Source organism: Strix aluco, chromosome 29, assembly GCF_031877795.1.
Source record: "Strix aluco isolate bStrAlu1 chromosome 29, bStrAlu1.hap1, whole genome shotgun sequence".
In the NCBI taxonomy this organism is placed as follows: domain Eukaryota; kingdom Metazoa; phylum Chordata; class Aves; order Strigiformes; family Strigidae; genus Strix; species Strix aluco.
In genome coordinates this window covers 1,808,310-1,828,820 of record NC_133959.1, presented here as the reverse complement: position 1 = coordinate 1,828,820, position 20,511 = coordinate 1,808,310, and the positions used below count along the sequence as shown (strand labels likewise).

General features: G+C 47.2%; 1 protein-coding gene across 3 annotated transcripts; it reads left to right on the top strand.

The window, feature by feature from the left end:
* Positions 1-234: 234 nt before the first annotated feature.
* KLHL26 (kelch like family member 26) lies at positions 235-19,719 on the top strand. Of its 3 annotated transcripts, XR_012621112.1 has the most exons (4): positions 265-399; positions 12,136-12,318; positions 15,458-17,993; positions 19,057-19,719. XR_012621112.1 is itself a non-coding variant. In XM_074808809.1 (3 exons), the coding sequence occupies exons 1-3, from the start codon at positions 353-355 to the stop codon at positions 17,037-17,039; spliced, it is 1,812 nt and encodes a 603-aa protein (XP_074664910.1). In that variant the 5' UTR covers positions 265-352; the 3' UTR covers positions 17,040-19,719. The 3 variants fall into 3 exon arrangements, 2 of the variants coding, with proteins under 2 accessions (XP_074664911.1, XP_074664910.1); XM_074808809.1 differs by having other exon boundaries at positions 15,458-19,719; XM_074808810.1 differs by lacking the exon at positions 12,136-12,318 and having other exon boundaries at positions 235-399; positions 15,458-19,719.
* The last annotated feature ends 792 nt before the right edge of the window (positions 19,720-20,511 follow it).

The window sequence follows — 20,511 nt, the reverse complement described above, 5'->3', positions numbered from 1 at the left end:
GCCTCCCAGGTCCCCTCAACTGTGGGGCAGTAACGGCCCCCCATGTCCCCTCGCCTGTGGGGAGGTGACAACCCCCCATGTCCCTTCAGCCATGGGAAGGTGAGAGCCCCCAGATCCCCTCAGCCGCGGGGCAGTGACAGCCCCCATGTCCCCTCAGCCGTGGGGAGGTAACTGCCCCCGGTCCCCCCACCCTCGGGGCGGTGACAGGCCCCGGTGGCGGCGGGGCGGCGCCAGGCCCGGCGGGAGGGGAGCAGCGCCCCGATTCCCGCCGCGGGCCCCGCTCGCTCCTGCGCCTTTAACGCGGCGGCTCCCGCCGCCTCCCAGCTCGGGGCCCGGCGGCGGCGCAGCGAAGATGGCGGAGTCCGGCGGGGCCGAGTTCGCCGCGGAGCCGCCGAGCAGGTGAGCGGGGCCCGGGCGCGGCCTAGGCCGGGGGTCCGAGGGCGGGCGGCGGCGGGGCGGGGCGCGGGGGCCCGGCCCGGCTGGGCCGCGGCGGCGGGCGGGGGCCGGCTGGGCCCGGTGGCGGCCGCGGCGCTTCGCCGCCTTCCTCCGGCGCTGGAAAGAGCCCCCGTATTCATTTATTTCCCCTTTATTTTCGGCGTTGCCGCTCCCCGGGGATCCTGGCGAGGCGGAGAGCCCGGCCCGGTGTCGGAGGGGGGGTGTCCCGAGCGGGGCCCGGAGGCTGAGGCTACGGATAACAATAATAATTAATAATAGCGCTTTCCCTGGTGGAGTTTATGAGGAGGATAAGGGGCTAAAATAGAGAATATTGTGAAGTACACCTTGGGTAGGGTTTGTAGAGCCACCAGCTTTGTGAGTTCATAGAGACACCAGGTTTATAGGTTTATAGAGACACCAAGTTTTTGGTGTTTCAGGCCCGTTCTGTTGCGCCTCAATCCCCCAGGCTGCAGCCCCCTCCGTGGGTCACCGGTTTTGGTCCCTATGGGGTCACTCAGCCTTCGAAGGCAGCACGAAGTTGGCGGTGGTGCCTGGAGGATGCTGGGGTGGGTGGGTGGCTGTAGGTGGTACCTGTTCGTGGAGGAGTTTCTGTTCCCAGAGATTTTCTATCTGTTGTTGTCCAAAAGTTACCGTGTTGGACACTGTTCAGAAAGTTGTGTTGTCTGTCTCTTGGATGTTACGCTGTCAACCTGTCACTTCGCTTCAAAGCATCGTTTATCCTCAACTTAACTCTCTCTGCGTTCGCTCCTGAAATAACCACCCTGTATGTCACGCTGCGGAGAGGGAAGCTCTCACAGTCATTGTTCAGCGCTGGAGAAGTCTGTCTGAATTCTCACCTTATATATATCTTTTTAATTTTTTTTTTTTTTTCCTAATGACCTCCTGTGTAAACTATATGCCATGTTGCCTTTTTCTTCCCTCTCTGAACAGGAACACCAGCACTTCTTTCACACGGGTGTCGGCAGGGCCGCTCGCTCGGCGCTCGGGAGTTTCTCGGTGCTGGGTGTAGCAGTGAGAAATGGAAGTAATTTGTTTCAGGGCTGTGATAAATTACCCAGACTGGAGCTGCAGCAGTTTGGTTCCCTGAGCTGTAGCTCTGTCGTGTTCCATATTGCTGTATGTTTATTTGCTTTGTTAATTTTTAAAGTAAAGCCTGTTGAAGTTTGGATACTGCTTCTTGTTGGTCATTAGTCTGCTGTTTTAAAGGATGGATTTATTGGAGAGTACAGGGGAGAAACCTGCTGGGGGATGTTGGACATGCTGCGTCGTCTCTATGGAGCGAGAGGAGAAAGTCAAGGGCATTCCCTGTCAACAATGATTCCTTGTTAGGTGCTTCCACTTGTGACTTTTTTGCACTTACTGAGTATTTACTCTCTAAGGCAAAAGGACAAAGTCCTCTCGTGGTGTTGCACACATGCCATTTCGGTGGTGCACTATTACTCAAACAGCACGGACAGAATTTCCATCTTTGGAATTGCTACCGCATGGCTGGTGCTAGTTACCCGTGAGCATGCTGGCTTCCCCAAAGCAAGAAAATTAACTTGTCTGCCGGGGATCCTGTGCTTTCATTTGATAAGGAACACGCTGTGCAAGATGGTCCGGACAAAAGGCTTTCGAGACACTGACAGCATGAGATAAGGCTGTGCATTGACAAGCAGACGGCCCAAATCTTCTATTTTGAATTAAACTTGCAGGGTTTTTTTCCCCTCCCCATCTTCCTCTGTGGATAGAATTTCACGAGTTACAAATGGGTTTCATATTTGACTCCCAGCTCTCTGTATCATGTGGAGGGAGAGTTTCAAGCGACAGAATTCACTCTCTAATACCATGCTGCTCCTGGAGATAGGCTTTGAGATTGGTGAGCAAATAAGCACAGAGGAAATGGTGAAATCCGTCGGTACCCTCAGTAAGAGAAGCTCTCTGGGCTTTGGGCAATGAGATGTGTGAACTCTGCTGCGGTGTTGGTGAGGTAGGGTTGTACAAAGCAGGGTGAGAAAGATCTAGGAAAAACATTCTTTCAGATGCTGGAGAGGATGTTACGGTACAGGCCTTTAGGCAGAAATTAATTGGGGTGTCCAGACAAGCTGTTGAGGAGAGCTGCACGTCTCTCAAATTGGGAATAATCCCTTGAAGAAAGGAAGGCAGCCAGGTTGTATAAACACTTTTCAAAAACCTCCCTAATACTGTTACACACTGGCGTGTTTGCTGAAAGTGGTCCCACCTGTCAAAACCAGAATGAATGGGCGAGGGAGACCTGCGGGTCTTTCTTATCTAAAAGTACATATGTCTGGGTTCACACCAAGAGAAAGTCGACCTGAACTCCCCTAACCTTATTCCTGCTGAAGAAAGTGGTGGGAGAGAGAGCAAATGTACAGGAAGATGGAGTAAAACCTCATCGGGGGAAGATAGTGATAAGGGCTGTGACTCTGCCTTGCTTTCGTGTTCCTGTGATCTTACATAGCTTCAGTCTTCAATTAGACTTTTTTTTTTCCCCCTTTTGAAACTGTTCGAAGTTTAGTTTTGTGTGGTTTCTATGTTCTATACTCTGCCACATGGCAATTTTAAAACAGATTTAGTTGTTAGATCTGGTAGACGTGGTGTAAATGTTTACGCTCTAATTGAATCACTGTAAAAATAACTGCTGCTTTCTTTTTCAACATTGGGAGACTTCTGAGCTGGAGGTTTTATTTAGACCAAAAGTAAACTTCAGTGATTCTTTAAAGGTTCCTGTCTTACCTCCAAGTGTTGCGTAGCATTAACTGCATTGTAGGGATGAGCCTTTCATCACGGGACGATGGCTAAGGAGTCTTTTCCAGTTTCCCATGTATATGGAAGAGAAATGCTGAACTTGCACGGAAATCGGTGACTTTTAAGAAAAGCTGTTGCTGCGCTTCTGGTGGTCTTGGGTTATTCCGCTGAGGTGACACAGTGAGGGTGGCGCGAAGCCTGTGCAGAACTGAACTGCCCAGGGAGCTGGGAAACACGAAGATGTTTAGGATGGGCATGAGCCTGTCCGGAGGTAAGTGCAGAGGATTTAGGTAACAAGGGAAATGGGCTACAAACAGCCGCGGCGGTAAGAGGATTTCATCCTGGAACTGATTTGGAATTGGTGTTAGGATGCCAAGTGCCAGGGCAGCTGCTTGCAGCTGCTAGGAAACATGATTTCTTGAGTTTGTTTTAAAGGGATGGTGGTTTTTTCCTCTGTTGTCTGCTGTTTCATCATTTTATGTTGCTTTTGCTTGAGATCCCTAGCTGCTCTGGGGCAATAATCTGGAGGGTGGAGGTACAGGGAGAGGAGGAGAGGCGTGCTGCAGATCACTGCACGCTGTAGTACCTACTCTGCATGTAACTAGTCCTGTCGCTTTTATTGCAACACTGCCCCAACGATGCAATCAGATGCCACAGAAACAGGCCGAGACAAACACTGCTCCGAGTACCTCATAGTCCGATTTTGAAGTTTTCCTAAGTTTTTCCAAGGCGTGGAGCGAAGGGCCCGGTATGGTTGTGCAGGAGAAGGTCGCAGGGTGATTTGCTTGGTGGGGGGAACTTTCTGCCCTGCTAGTAGGGCTGAAACGGGCTGTCCCCAGCGGGAACGCAGCCCAGCCACCGCTGACCTGTGACGAGCCGGGAAGCTGCGACAGGCCCCGACGGATTTTTGGATGCGAGCGGCGGTAGTGTGGTGCGGATCAGCTTCGCTCTCTTTCCAAAGGTGATGCTGGACCTGGGGGGGGGGATGGAAGAGCTGGGGTGGAGGGAAGAGCAGGGTGGTTTCTCGAAGGCCGGGGAGCGAAGCAGTGCGTGGGGCTGGGCTGGGTGTCACTTTTGGGGTGGCCTTGGTGGCTCTGCTGTGCTTCCCGACACCACTAGGTGCCTCTCGGCCTTTGCTCAGCAGCTCTGCCACGGGTGCTGCTGGGAGAGGTGTGAGGGGATGCGGGCGTAGAAGATACCCGCTGCGGCTTCTGGCTGCTAACACCACCGCGGTGGTGTGTTTGTAAAAGGAGGATTCTGCTTTTTTGCATATTTTTCTTTTTTTTTTTTTTTTTTTGATCCAGCATCGCTGTAGCTTTCCTTTTTCTAGAGCTGGGGGTTGGCAGGGTTTGACCATAAGGGCATATGGTGGGGGAAATGTGGAACTGTTTAAGGCAGCACTGTCAGCAGGAGTATCGAGTGTATAAAGAGCCTGTACTTAGCTGTGTACCGTGGATACACAGGCAAATTTTACGTGGTGTAAAATCCACCATCCTTCTGGGGGTCCTTGTGTGGCTGGCTGAGCTCGGGAGCAACAGAGAGCAGCTGCCTTTTTCATTGCTGTGATACTGCCTGTGGCTGCCAGAGTAATTTATATGCTTAGAGTGATTTTTATATTTGCTCAGTTTGTTCCTGGCTCAGCGGGATTAGGTTTGGGGCTGACAAGAATATAATCACGGTAAAGTCTGGGGGGGTGGGGTAGGATCTTCCCGTTCTCTGTCGTTGTAAAAATAGAGGTTGAGATGGTGGAAGGGCAGGGTGGTGGGAGTGGTGCACCCACGTCGCCTGCTCCACGCTGTCTGTTGCCGAGGAGGTTTGGGGCAGGACTGAGGGTGCCCCAGGAAAATCCCTGTCCTGGACAAGATCCTCTGCAGTAGTTCTGGGTATGGGTAGAGAGAAGAGAAATGGTAGATGCTGGTAAATGATCTCAGCCTGACATCTCGTGCCCCTCCAAGGCCCTAATGCTACCAGTGTGCAAATTTGGGCTCACGGAGCCCTTACCTGTGTGCCTTGGCCACTTAATGAAGAAGACCAAACTGCTTTTCCTGTTTGTCCCTGCACCAGCATAAAGATGACTCTGGCTCTGTGACAGAAACATTTTTAAGAATCTCGTTCTTTCTTCCCACCCCCCACCAATTTGTCTCCGGTACAGCACGTACTGACCAGTCCCTCATGTTGAAACTCCATGAGGTGGCACAGAGTTTAATGTGTTCAGATATTTCACCCTCCGCTTTTTTGTTGTTCCAATGCTCCGTTTTACCAGGCCAGCCAGCTTTTGACAGACATCTAGTTTTATTAGTGCTTTTAGCACAAACCAAAATCCCACCTCCTTTGGCTTGCGAACAACCTACCAATTGAAGCCTGGGCGCAGAATATATTTGTGTGTGTGTGTGTCTGCTGGGGCCCGTGTGAGTCCAGCTCAGAAAAAAAGAAAAACAGAGGTTTGGAAATGTGTCTGGGATTTCTCAGGGGGCAAAAAATTAATATTTTTAAAAAACTAATGGGAAAGCCTCTTGCTTCAACTTGCTGCCTTACCTTTGGGTTATTCACTTCCCTTGGTTCCAGCCTGGGAGAAGCAGGGTGCAGATAAGCAAATAGGGGGATCACTAGGACCTGATTCAGAAAGCACTTTAAAATGAACCGTTAAGGTACCTCCTGCTTCTGTCTTTAATTGCTGTTTTCACTAAATTCAAGGCTGAATCAGGCGTGGGTTGTCCGGCAGCAGAGAGTGAGGGAGCCCAGCGGCGCCCAGTCCCCTCCCAGCGTCGGGCAGTCCAGCTCTTGAGACCTCAGCTCTCTCTTTGTGAGAGGGACCAGCCTACCAGGTCCCTGTAATACAAATAAAAAAGCTTGGCTTGTTGGGCTTTGTTCTTGGTTTTGTTGTTTTTTTTTTTTTTTAAATAGTGAATGTTACTTGTTCTCCCTTTGCCAAACATTAATTTTCCTTAAATTTTGAGACTTGAAGTGTAAAAGATAAAAGGCGAGACTTTTCAAACTTCACTATTCAACTTCAGGCGTTTTACAGAAGACCATTTTTTTTCACATAAAGTATTACTCCTTCTAAAACTCAGACCCATTTATAATGTCTTTATTTGAGCACTCCAAATTGCTAGTCACTTTTAAATAGAGATATTAGTCTCAAGCTTTCTACTTGTATTATTGCCTTTGATGAAAGAGAGGGTGTCAGGAGAGGAAAATGAGTGGAGGCAGAGGAGAGAAACAGGAGAAATTAAGGGAAGGAGGTGGAAAAGGGAACAAAGAAATCGATTAAATGATTTTGCGTACATATCTTTCCTAAGGATGATTATGTTTCTCTGGAAAACATCCCCTTCATTCGATGTGTTAATATTTAATTAGTTGATGATCATTAAGTGCTTATTGTTGCTGCTAATTTGTACAGGGAGATGATGGTAACTGTTGTTTCTGATGGGGTGCTGGTGACAATCTTCCTTGCTGCTGGGAATGTAAGTAGGTTAACAGGGCAGGTATTTTTAAGTCTCATTGCCTGGCAGCATCTAATCTTCCTTGCACCCAAACTTCAAGGAAACCTCTTGATGCCCTTTGGTAGGGGGGTGCAAAGGCCACGGGAGCGTTGCCCGAAAGTCCCGACAAGAGTCTGTGAAACAGCAAATCTCCAGTAAAGGGTTTAGCCTTTCTGCCCTAACGTAACAGTTGTTAGTGTGAGGTGCTGAAAACTCATTTTCATCATTTGGGCATGTGATATAAAGCCTCAGGATCTGAAATATTACAGTAACCATGGCTACCAGTGACTTATCTGAGGGAGTTTGACTTTTGTTTTGATTTTAAGTGTCTTAATTGTAGTTTAAAAATCAGAATCTGAATGTGTTTTTTACTTAGGCATGAAACTAAAGGCATTAAATGATTTGCATTATTAAAATATCTATAATGCTGCCTTTCAAAGGTTCTTAAAGAATGTCCTTAATATTCATACCCTATGTTCTAAATAAAGTTACTCTTCAGCTTTATGTTAGTTCTGCTGCTCTCGCCATAAAAATTTTCTTGCAGGCTTGAGCGCTCAGAAGGTGCGTCGCTGGCTATTTTGCAATCCCAAGTCCTTTGTTTATCCACAGAAAATCTGTGGCTCTACCTACTTGCTGCATGCGAACACACACACACACACACGCTGCTGCTTTTCCTCCCTCCTCTTTTGTACCCCAGCCATGCCCCGCGGGGTCCTACCTTCAGAGCTTGTGTTTACTGTAGAGGCTGGCTCTTGGAAGTTTGCCCTGCTTAGAAATCTTGCCAATCCCCTTGAGTTTCTCCTGTATGAAAAATTAGCAAGCACCACCTGCCCAGAGAGTGGGAAAATGTGGGTGGATATTAGCAAGGATGCTGAACTGGGATGGAGAGCGAGCCTCACTAGCTCCGAACTATCCTTCCGTCCAAGAAGGACCGTGTCATAAAAGGTGGAAGACGAAAGGAAGTTGCATTGCAAAAGATTTTTCTTATTTAATTCAATCACTGAAATGTTATAATCTGGCCTGGTATAATTCTCTCCATTTGTACTTGTGCAGTAGTTGCAAACATGCTGAAATATGAACTCATGCTTGGTAAGCCTTTAATTCCAGCTTTGATGTTTTTAATCATCAGGACAGATTTGGTAAAAATGATTCATTAGCTTGAAACGCATCTTGGATTACACGTGATGTTGTGGAGAATCGAGGAGGCAGAGACAGGGGACGACGGTTGTTCTTTGGGATGTTCTTTGTGCCTCATCTGAACGGATTCTTGAAGTACGGCCCTGAAATCTCTCCCAGCCCCTCGGCTTTAGAGGCCTCTTGGGCGTCCTGTGTTCAGATGCCTCGGCGCTGGAGCATTTCTGGTCGGGAATCAAGCCGTCCTTGCTCAGAAACATGTCAGCTAAGGATGTGGTCAGCGTGCTTGGGGCAAGGATGAGCACATGGCCTGCAATAGGTACAACAGCAGCAGGAGAATTCCTGGGCTTGTTTGCCTTCCCTGCTTGCTCTCGGGCTGGAACCACTCCCTTAACCCTTCCTGTAACGTTTTCACAAGCCTGCAACGTGTGTACGGTTTTGGGTTGATTTTCCCTGAGCTGCAGTCACATACACCATGCTGAACTTTATCCTGCAGTGACTGGAGAGGATTGAAAGCAATCTGGCTTCAGAGCAGCGGCTTGGAGACAAATCCTCAATCCCATTACTTGTTCCTTGGCAGTCCCTTTTTGAAAATCGGGGACCAGGGATGTTATCGGAGTCTTCGAGGCTGCTGCCCGAAATGGATCACCCTTCTGAACCACCGTGTCTGTTGAATTCCAGCTGCCCCCACCATTACTGCAGTGGATGCAGTTACATGAATATAAAGGTGCCTTTCACTGCTACTGCTACTTCCATATGGAAAGTGGCATTTCTGTTCCTGTAAAGTCACCTTTATACCAATATATTCATGTTAGAGGCGCCGATCACATAAACGTTTTCAGATCCCCTTGCAGATCACTGTGCAGCCCGTGGGACATGCAGTGAAGTACTGCTTGATGTGAATGTGATTTTTACATTTTACATTTTTTCAAAGGATAAATTTGAGTGCAGCCAGACACACTTGACCCCGCTCTGAGCTAGCGTGCCTGGGCCCTGCTGAAGGATGCTTCGGCCCCAGAAACCTCTGCAGAGCTCTGTGGCAGGGGAAGGATTTCACTCAGTGCCGTCCTTTTGAGGACAAAGACGAAAAACCAAGGAAAATTCCAGAAGCTCTCCAGCCCTGCCTCCATCAAAAAGGGAAGGGGGAAGGAGCGGAATAAACACTTTCTCACTATTGTGTGATGAAAGGCTTTTATCTTGAAGGCATGTTCTGAGCTGCTGAGGAGTAGATGCAACTCTTCCGAAGTTTGTCTGCAAGGCTGCTTCTTCTGTAACAAATTGTTAAGCAACAAGTACACGGCATATTCAGATCTCAAATAAGATAGGGACAGCCTCACAAAAGCTCTTTCAGATGTTCAAGGCTTCCTTTTGTGCTTTATTTTTTTTTTTTTTTTTTCCGTCTCTGACATCCAACTGCTGCCTCTCTTCCTCTGTTCCTAATGCAGCGCAAGGAGCGGAAAGCAAGGCCGTGCGGCATAATGCACGCCGCTGCGACGCTGTGCCCCGTGGTACGGCAGCCTGGCTCGAGCCAAGCCTGCTTTTAGCACAAATCCATTTTCACTAACCGCGGCACAAACAGCATTTGCTGTTTTCTCACCTCTCCTCCTGCCGCGTTGGTTTTTTTTTTGTAAAGTCTCTTACTTGATTTCTCATGCTTTGTGTGGATTTTATTTTGTTTCCAGCTTGTGTGTTTCTTCTAAGAATTCTTTTTTTCCAGATTGAAGAAGACTGGACAGTATCAATGCTTCTCTTACTGCTAGGTTTTGTTTTGACTTTTTTTTTTCCCTCCCCTGGAGGATTGTGTAATCATTGGGTCCTTTTATTCTATACCTGTAAATAGACAAAGGAACTAGTACAGGGAGTTTTTCAGGGGTAGCTGTTCACAATTACCTATTGAAATGAATCGCACATGCAAACATGTTTATTCTAGCACAGAAATATCTACCCGCCCAGATTTAGTCTTCCATCTACTTTAAATTTATACTCTGGTTATTAAGAGTGCTTGTAAAAGTTAATTGAGAAAAAGGAAAAAAGAGGAATGTTTGTTCAGGTAAAGCTTGTTGTTTGAAGAGGCACCTGGACTGGGAGGGTTGTGGATATAGTGGAGGCAATCATATATGGGTAAGCCCTTAGGCTGGGAAAGGGAACATATAAAATTGGTCTGAAAAAAAACACTGAAGAAAATTCCCATGAGAAGAATCCTGCAGCAGATCAAGTCTAATGAAGTTACAGTAAACTCAGGAGTTACCATCTCCCAGATGAGCTGCCGGAGCTGTCTGTGCGTATTTTACCTGTCCAGCGTGAGGCAAAATGGGTTTGCTGGGTAAACGACACTGTGTTCAGAGGCATGATAATTTCCTTGCTTATGCTCGAGGTTTCCTCCTTTCGACTCCAGCGAATCACAGCCATTGTTCCAGAGAGGAGAGTAAAATGAGTTTGACGTGATGAATATTCATGTGCTCGCTCCCTCCAATCTCTTTCCTCTTTCGCCATGGGAAGAGCTGGAGTGGATAGACATTTCTTGGCTCGCAGAGTAATGGATAAAGGTCTTGTCAGCAACTGACTTTTTGCTAATCCTTTTTATTATAGGAAGGATGTTGTAGCTGGACTCCGCTCTCTGAACTAAGACTAGTTTAGTATGCTTTGACTTTAAGGTAGGAATTTCAGATCTGTGCTACAAGAAGCACAGCTGACCGGTATCAGTCATCCCAGTAGGAACTCCTATGAATTTTGAGGGGCGTTCCCAAGCCTGAGGAGTTTTGAAACAGACTGCAAAGATTTGATATCTGCATCCTGCAGCATCCCAGAGAGCCCTAGAGCTGCTCGCACAAAGCGGCTGCCCTCTCAGTGCTCTGATGAACATCACAGATTTCCCCTAACTCGCCTCTTCTGTAAAGCTTGCAGGAAATTGCAGTCCGATAAGTTAGGCAAGTAGCGAGTCCTGTCCATTGTTCCTTATTGTTTGAGGATTGTTTACATCCCCTTTTTTGTTATCCCATCTCCCTGACTCTTCTCTGACCTTGCCTACTTGTTTCGTCCATTGTGTGTGGCTTTTGTTGTTGTTCAGGTAGTGAACTCTCAGGGACAGTCGTTAGCAAACGATGGGTTTATAAGGCCCCTAGCACACTGGGACCTCCTCTCTGTACTATTTTTTTTGGCTTTATTGATTTATTCTACCTAAATAATAATAATAATACCGTTTAAGCACAGTATTAAGTGCACTCTCCCACTGTGGACTTGGGAGCAAGTAATGCAGCTTTCCAGATTCGGTGTGATCTGCTTGGGATTTTTTATGTCATAAAATATTTCTTAAAACGTGCAGACTAAATAGCAGGATACTTCTGAAAACATAAACCCCGTCCTGAATACTGGTCCTCGTGCATGTTTTCTTCCCAGAAAGACTTGAATCTCGATCCTGAAATGCAGTTCAGAGTCGGATTAAATTTGCAAATGGATTTAGGATTTCATGCTTCTGTTGGCGTGAGCGGACCCCCTTTGGTGGGCAGGGCATGCTGGCCCACTGTCGCCTTGCTCAGGAAAACTGCAGCGTGATTGTAGTTATTTTCAGAGGAGCACAGAGCATCTAATAGTCTTTTCCACTTGTGCAGAGATAGTGCTGATGTTCACCTCCAAATGCAGCGCTCTCACTGACAAGTGCATCTGAGGCCAAGTGAATCGAAGAACGATGCTCTCCGCGCTGGGGAACATGTGCGAGAGGCATTGGGAAAACCAAGGAAATATTTACACTGGGAGGGGACTGTTTACAGTGCAGTGCAAACAGTTGACGTTATTTAGAGCAGCCAGTGCTATGTAATATTTTGCTTTTGCTCTTCTCACGAGGGTCAGGCATAAGGAAAGGATCAAATAGGGCTGGCAGGGGCCGTCCTTGGACGGTAGAGAGTATCTAACAGCTGCAGTCAGGATAGGTGCTGAGAAGAATAAGCAACTGTGATTCAGTCTCGTGGTTGAAGTCAAGGTCAGGGTGGACTCTGGGGTAGTTGTAGAGTGGGGACACCAATGTTCGTTGGAGATTTTGGCCCCGCTAGCTGATGTTTGGATGGTCTCTGAAGCCCCTGTGTGCTGCGGTGTGACGGGTTGTCAGTAGTGTGAAAGTATAATTTAAAAATTTAGAAGTCTCTGTTGGGAGAAGGGAATACAACTGACGCACTGATGTCATGATGTTCTGTGTGGCTGTTGAGCTGGGAATTTGCGTTCAAACTGCTTCATGTTACAGTATCTTCCCCAGCATGCTTTGTAGGTATACCACATATTGTTTTAATTTAAAACCAGCCTGTCTCTCTTGTTCTGTTTTTAGCATGGCTGACAAGAACAGCACCCTGAAATGCACGTTCTCTGCTCCTGGCCACAGCACCACTCTACTGCAGGGACTGGCCTCGCTCCGAGCTCAGGCTCAGCTGCTTGATGTCATCCTCACTATAAATAATGAAGTGTTTCAGGTTCATAAAGTTGTCTTGGCTGCCTGCAGTGACTATTTCAGGTGAGAATCCGATAGGGAAGCAGGCATTTTTACCTTTCCCATTGGTTTTCTGTTTCCCCGTCCTCCCCCACCCCAACCTTCCCACCGCACCCCAGAACCGCGCGCAGCCCCGTGGAGGTTCGCTTTGCCCCACGGGTGTCGGTGGGATTACCCACAGGCTCGGGGTCAGTCCCTCTGCACGCAGGTGAGGTTTGTTCAACTACAGCCGCTGGGCCAAGACTCAAGTTCAAGCCCAGGTCTTGAACCCACCTCGGCAGCAGCGGTAGGTGCGCTGTCTGTTGAAGGAAACAGCCTTTTGCCCTGGAGCTGCTTGAGCTGATTGTGGAAGTGGCAGCGAGGGCTCTGAAATGAGTCATCCCGTTGAACGATGGTGCCCGTTGTAAATACACTCCTGTTATCTTTAAGTACCACTGAGCTGTCTGTAGTGCTCACTGTTCACAGGCTGAAGAGTGTGAAGTGTTTTGTGTGTGCCTTCCCCAGACCCCCTGGAGATAGGGGAGAACTGTCCCATCTTGTGTGGGTAGAAAACTGAAACACGGAGATGAGTTTTCTCAGCCAAATTAACGCAGAGTGAGCCAATTGCAGAGCAGGAAATTCAGTCTTAAGTGAAAATATGTCTTCATCCATCTTGCCTCTGTCAAACTCCTTTGTAATGGTTCTCTGAGTTGGAATGACTTCTCTTTCGAGTGAGGGATCTTTTCTGGCAGCACCAGTAGCAGCGTCAAGTGGGGGGCGTGCTGGAGGCAGCGGGTATAGGGAAGGTTCAAAACAACAGGGAACTTGACCTGGGTGTTGTTCTAGACTGTAGGTCGTAGCAAGTAGGGGTGGAGAAAAGGGCTGGTCAACGGGGTTTGCAATCCCTTGACCTTCCTGACCCGAGCAGACTGGTTTGCTGAGCAGGTAACCAAGAGCAAGGGACTTCAGTGTCCCTTGGCGTGTCTCTTGTAGCCCTTCGCCCATTTCTTCAGCTGCTCTGGTGATGTCTGTCTTATGTACACACATATTTTCTAGGCTGTTCCCTCCTCTCTCCCTTTGGTAACATAAACCTTCCAAGCTTATCGCTCTCCCTAACAGGCATGCAATTAATGATGGAGCTGATCTCCCACCAAATGCTAATAGCACTATTTGTATTCATAAATGCTGTATGCAGTGCCACTGCTAGTGTGTTTTCACTGTCGAAGTATAATTGCTGAGTAGGTTTCTTGTTATAACTTCTGTGGTGCTAAGGAAGGTTGTCCTGGGGAACAATGGCAGAATAATCTAGCTTTTGAAAATACTCTGTTTTTATGCAGAAGGGGGGGAGGGAAGAGTGAAATTGAGGCATTTATATAATCAGCATTTTAGAACCATAACACTTTTTAAAGGAATTGCATTCTATGTGATGATTTGTCTTCATCATGGCAACAATAATGCTTTTCTTTCCTTGTGCACGTTCAGCTCTGTGCAGCCAATGCACGAGTACACATGTGTCTGCATATCCTCTGGGGCAAGGGATCAGGGCAGCGTGCTGTGCTGTGACACGGGATATGCGAGGGGATTTTAGCAGAATGCTCTCATCTGCTATACGGACACGTAATTGCGAACAGTATTGCTGGTTACAGAAAGCTGATTTCGTATGCAGATATTTCCTTATTTAGGTCATTTAGGATTTCTTGGGTTTATGCTGGACGGCAGCAGGTTTTCTAGCCTGGTTTGGACAGGAAACTTGGAACTCCTGGCTTTTGACAGTGTTCCCAAGATATTCCTTTATTCCTGTGTTGATGCAGAAGAGCAGGGTCTGTTCAGAATTTTTTCTGACTAACTTGCACCTTGGAGTCACTGCAGCTTCCTCAGGCAGCTCTCATGACACCGTGCCCTCATAATGAATGAACCTTTCCGATGGAAAAGAGTAGGTTATTGATGGTGGGAAAACCAGCCCCAAACACGCAGGCAGCTGCCAGCGGTTTCAAAGGTTTTTGTGTGACAGTCGGTACCTTGCTGCGATGAGTACGATGGCAGTGAACGCTGAGCTCCAGGTCACAGCTCTTCCAGCAACCTGTTCCGACTTTGGCTTCCCCAGAACTGCTCTGCTACTGCTTGTTGAATATTACACAGAGCGCAAACCTTTGCCCCCGAGTTACCCATATATAACAAAAACTGCTGAAATTTAATGTAAACGTATTAAAAAAACCAAATGTGCAGTTATGTCCCCATCACGCTGACAGGCCCCGTAGCTGGGAAGTGCAGCACCGCTCTAGAAGAGTGGTTTACGAGATGTCTGCGCGCAGCCCTTGGCGTGGTATGTGCTTCCTGTGGAATTTAGAAGCCTCCCAAGGAGGTGATCTAGGGCCTAATCTCTGCGTGGCCTGGTCAACTGATGTGCTTGCAGCTGTGCTGTAACAAAATATATATATATTTTTTTTTAATTGCCTGTTAGCCCCCTGCCGTCGTACTGCAACATGACAGACGTTTTCTGAAGTGGCTGCAACTCCTATTTTCTGAAGGCGTTGGGAGTGAACCTTGGAGGGGAGGTTCTGTTGTGATTACCAAAGCTGTTCCTAAGATGTGTTGCATCTGCAATATTTAAGCCATTTCGTAGCCAGCCTACGGTGTAATGGGCTGACTGAAATCTTTGCCTAAAGGTAGTCCTGCGGCCGAGCTCAGGGAATCGCTGACATCCTAAACACACTTCCAAAGTGTATTCTTTATTTGTGCTCACAAATCCTGCATACTTAACCTCTTTAGGGTACGGTTACCAATCTCTGCTGGTGCAGATCCCGTTGTATCCTTTGGTTGTTGAATATCACGGATTCACTGGTGTCCAGCGTACTACGCGCCCTGCTCTGGTAGCTCTACCTACTTCTTGAAGCTTTGTCCTGTGGTCCACTCTTACTTATACTGCCAGTGGGACTGACAAACTTAACTTTCTGATAGCGGAATGTTACTTCAGCACACTGTTTATGCAAGCTTTACGTAAGTAATTGCATACTCTGATTTCTCCTGGCTTTCAGAGCTTTAGCCTTGATTTATTCCCCGCCTTCCCCATCCTCCCTAAGAGATTCAGTATGTTTAAAAAAAATAAAATAAGATTCTGAAGTGATACATCATTTTACATGTATTTAAAAGGGGGGAAATTTTTGTTTGTGTTCTTGACCCCCAGGGCAATGTTCACAGGCGGGATGAGAGAAGCCAGCCAAGATGTGATCGAACTGAAGGGTGTATCTGCAAAAGGACTGAAACACATAATAGACTTTGCGTACAGCGCTGAAGTGACTCTTGATCTTGACTGTATTCAGGATGTGCTGGGAGCTGCTGTCTTCCTCCAGATGGTGCCTGTCGTGGAGCTCTGCGAAGAATTTCTGAAGTCTGCCATGAGCGTAGAAACGTGTCTCAATATCGGGCAGATGGCCACCACCTTTAGCCTCGCATCCTTGAAGGAATCAGTAGATGCATTCACTTTTAGGCATTTCCTCCAGATCTCTGAGGAAGAGGATTTCCTCCACCTGCCGCTGGAGCGCCTTGTTTTCTTCTTGCAGAGCAATAAGCTGAAAAGCTGCAGTGAAATAGATCTCTTCCGTGCCGCCGTCCGCTGGCTGCAGTACGACCCAACCCGCCGTGCCAGCGCCAGCCAGGTCCTCTGCCACATCCGCTTCCCGCTGATGAAGTCCTCGGAGCTGGTGGACAGCGTCCAGACCTTGGACATCATGGTGGAAGACGTCTTGTGCCGGCAGTATTTGCTGGAAGCGTTTAATTACCAGATCCTGCCCTTTCGCCAGCACGAGATGCAGTCCCCTCGGACCACCATCCGCTCGGACGTCCTGTCCCTCATCACCTTCGGCGGCACTCCCTACACCGATAACGACCGCACTGTGAGCTGCAAAGTCTACTACCTGCCGGACGCCAGCGTGCGCCAGTTCAAGGAGCTGACGGAAATGGAGGTGGGCAGCAGCCATTCCTGCGTCGCCGTCCTCGACAACTTTGTCTACATCGTCGGAGGGCAGCACCTGCAGTACCGGAGCGGCGAGGGAGCTGTGGATATCTGCTACCGCTACGATCCGCACCTGAACCAGTGGCTGCGCATCCAGGCCATGCAGGAGAGCAGGATCCAGTTCCAGCTCAACGTCCTCCACGGGATGGTGTACGCCACCGGCGGGAGGAACCGCTCGGGGAGCTTGGCCTCCGTAGAGAAGTATTGCCCCAAAAATAACGAGTGGACTTACGTCTGCTCCCTGAAACGCAGGACGTGGGGGCACGCTGGAGCCACGGTAGGAGACAAATTGTACATATCGGGTGGGTACGGCATTTCAGTGGAAGACAAAAAAGCCCTGCACTGTTACGACCCCGCCGCGGATCAGTGGGAGTTTAAAACCCCAATGAACGAACCCCGAGTTCTGCATGCCATGGTCAGTGCGAATAACAGGATTTACGCGCTGGGAGGCCGCATGGACCACGTTGACCGTTGTTTTGATGTTTTGGCTGTGGAATATTACTTGCCCGAAACAGACCAATGGACAACGGTGAGCCCTATGCGTGCGGGTCAGTCGGAAGCTGGCTGTTGTTTACTAGAAAAAAAGATTTATATCGTAGGAGGGTACAATTGGCATCTGAACAATGTCACAAGCATTGTGCAGGTGTATAACACGGAAACTGATGAATGGGAAAGGGACCTACATTTTCCAGAATCCTTTGCCGGGATAGCATGCGCTCCTGTTATACTCCCGCAGGTGACGACCCAGAGATAACTACGCGCGACGGCGGCGGCCCGTGAAATCACCTCGTGTTGCATGTTATCAGGATGCTCTGTTGTTCCTCTGTTGTTTGCAAATGGTATTGTGCATTTTGTGGGTGAGGGAAGGAGAAAAATAGCTTGCGTTCCCTCCTCCATAAAGTCCCTCCTCCTCTTATGTAGTGTTCTGGCAAGCGTGTTTCATCAGAAGCACTTGTCAGCTAGTTAGACTTAACAGATGTTACAGCTGGAAAAAGCTTTTCTCTTTTTTTTTTTTTTTTTTTTTTTGATGGGGGGGTGCATTTTGCCAACTTCTCATATTTTTAAAAATGTTACACCTTGCAAACATTGACAGCTCAGGAGTAACTAAGTACTGTGGTCTGTTTAAAGGAGTTCAGGTGTAATTTATATTAATAGCTCCAAAAATCATTGTATGTCGCTTCGTTGTTTTTTAACAAACAAAAAAAACCAAAACCTGTATAACATACTGACCTCCAGAAGCAATAAAGGGACAGTGGGAGCTAGAAGAGCTCAGGTGCTTGGATTATGAAAGCATATTCTTGCTTTTCAAAGGTGACTTTTTTTTTTTTTCTTCCCTCCCCCCTCCTAAAAGGGGGGTGTTTATCCCTGCACCCCTCTGGTCTCCGTTGGTTTTCACTCCTCGCTGCAACTCCAGACCCCGTCCTCACCCCCTCCAGACAGCAGCGTGATACTCCAGTCCAGAAATTCTCCCTTAATTGGGGCATCCAGAGTTTGCAACACTAAAAGCCATGTTGATAGCTTGATTACATATAAATGGGCATGATTTTTTTTAGAACTGCCAAAAATTTGTTTGGCTTCACTGGCAATAAGAGCTCCGCAGCTGAAGCAGAGCGCGCCCGGCGTTTCTGGTTTAGGACCCTGCTGCCTTTCCTTGGCGGTCCCTCCACCAGCACACGCTCATCCCAACTCGGTTTGTACAGTAAAGGAGGTGGGTGCTACTCGTTCATAAGCTTGAAGGTTTTTCTCCCTTGACGTGTAAATAAGATACTTGGCATCACAATATGATGGAAGTGTAAGTGGAATGGGGTGGTGTTGTTGTTGTTGCCAGTGGGTATTTTAAATGAAGAGATTCATCTTAAGATGACTCTGTCGTTTTTGTAAAATCTGTGTTTACTGCACAGAATACTGTTACTTCCTGAACTTTCCTTTCCTCCAAGCCATTTTTTTTCTAATTAATTTGACTGATTAATGAATTGAAAGTTTCTCCTTTTACCAGGTATTCTGTTTCAAGGGCTTTGTTTTGTATCTGTATAAGTTTGATTTTGATGTATGCAGTCTTCTTTTTAGAGAAACTGTTGCATTCTGCTGTTAAATAAATACTGTGCTGTAACCTTTAGAGACAATATGTAATGTCTGTTTTGCTAATGAATCATCGATCAGGTCTGTGTAAAGCATGAACTCCATACCTCAGATTCACTTAAAGATCTTTTTTCTCTAATAATGAAATCAAAGCACCTTTGGAGATACGGTGAGGGCACGTGCTCTCTCAGTTAAGCTCTGCATCCTCAGTTTTAGATAAAATGATGCATAGTTTCATCTGTTCCTATCTATTTGCTGGTTTGCCAATAATAAATTAATGAAAAGTACTTGTTGTTGTTTAGTATGCTGAAGTCAGTGGGCAAGCTCTGCTTTCTAGCTCTTAGGCAGTTAATTTACTCTATTCTCTGTTCATTTGGTCTGGCATAGACGCTAGAAACACTGCAAAACAGTCTTGGCAGATAAAAAGCAAATTTTGAAAGGATGAAATGTAACTTGATACAAGCTTCAAAGTTACAAAAGAATGGATTTTCTTTTTTTAATGCTTCCATATGTTTATGAAAAGGGTACTTTCTTAGGTTAGTAACAAATGGAAGGTTACTTGCTTTCCTATTTGCGGAATATGGTCAATCCTCTTAAGAGTATGTCATTCCTTCATCACTGCCTTCCTAAAATACTGAAGTAATCTTCTCTATTTTATTTAAGTTTTCCTACCAAAAGCATTTCTATGGCAGCAGTTGATGGTTTGGGTGTTCTCTGATAACGGAGTTTTTCTGAACGTGCAGCCGTAGTGGTCATAAGCCACATCACAGCAGATGACTGGAGAACCCACGCGATGACCATAGTTGGCATCTCTTCCTAAGGAAGCCGTGCTTTATTTTTCACTTCAAGCTTCTAAGGTATGTTTGTGCGTCGCGGAGTAAAGGGGGAAAAAAGAAAAATCCTTGGAAAAAATGAAAAAGCATGTTTGGTCTCACTTTTAAGGTCAGCCTTCCAAAACCAAACTTAACCTCTGTATTCCTCCATATAGGAATGGTGGCTTTGCAGATGGGAGGAGACACAAAGCCATTCTGTAACCGTGTTTAATAAACAGAGCGACTGTTGCCCACCGTGCGGCAAACTGGCCCGGTGCTCACGTTGCCATTCCCCGGCGCTGCAGAGCGGCAGCTGGGAAAGGTTTCCGGATTCTTTCACTGAGACTTGTGACAGAGCGCTGCCGTGCACCACCTCTCTTTGTTACTGGAATGTTCTTTTTATAACAAGATAAATAACTATTTTTCGTAATGTTAGCTAGGAGTGTTCTAGCCATTCTAAATTTAGCGGAGACTGACTAAAATATTTGTGGAAGTGTGTATCATCCGTATCAATAATAAAGTTTGTTTTCCCCCTGTGAAGTATGGAGTTGTGGCTCTGGGCTGTTCTGTGCATAACCTATCCGTTATTTGGAAAATAAACGGGTTTGATTCTTCCGCTGTATTGCAACAACTTGGCTGCTAGAGGAGGGTCTTCACATAAATATCGAAGCGATCGTGCTCCGTGGCGGGGTTGGAAAAGCGCTTTGCAGGATGCCCTGCGTGAGAGGCAAGTGGACTGGGCTCCTCTCTTCTTCAAGAATGAGCAAAGCCAGATAAATGTTTGATTGCGCTCGGAGTCATTTATTAGTCTCAGAGCAGCAATAAACGTTACAGGGGTAAACCTGATTTGGTACATTTTAAAATACCCTTGAACAGATGGGGAACAGTAAAAGCCCAGCATCGTTAGTTCTAGGTATTTGCGGAGTATGCATGTCCCATTAGGGACTCCTGTCATGGCCAGGATAATAGCTTCTGTCTTCTCTGATGTTTTATGGGCCTGAAATTGTACTTAAAACTATAAAGAAAGCGAGCACTAGACCTCTTGGCAGGGCGCAGAATAGCTGGAGATCGGGAATGTCTGCATCCTATTAATGGTGTCATTGACCCTTTTCCAGAGGGTCTGTCGGCTCGGCAATCCGACTGTCATTTCTCCCTATCCTAGAACCTCGCTAATTCGCGCAGACGGGTCCCAGCTTTGGTACCGAGGTCTTGGAAGTTTAAATAGCAGCAGCCAATTTCATTTCCTTGATTTACAATGAACGAAGGCACTCCCACTAGCTCTTAGTACCCTGGTGCTGATTTAAAACGATGCTGTGCAACAGAACTGCTTGGGAC

Excerpts from the sequence above, each read along its gene's own strand:
- KLHL26 (XM_074808809.1), top strand. The coding sequence starts at position 353 with ATGGCGGAGTCCGGCGGGGCCGAGTTCGCCGCGGAGCCGCCGAGCAG. Across the intron at positions 400-12,135 it reads GCCGCGGAGCCGCCGAGCAG|CATGGCTGACAAGAACAGCA; the intron begins GTGAGCGGGGCC and ends TTCTGTTTTTAG. Across the intron at positions 12,319-15,457 it reads GCCTGCAGTGACTATTTCAG|GGCAATGTTCACAGGCGGGA; the intron begins GTGAGAATCCGA and ends CTTGACCCCCAG.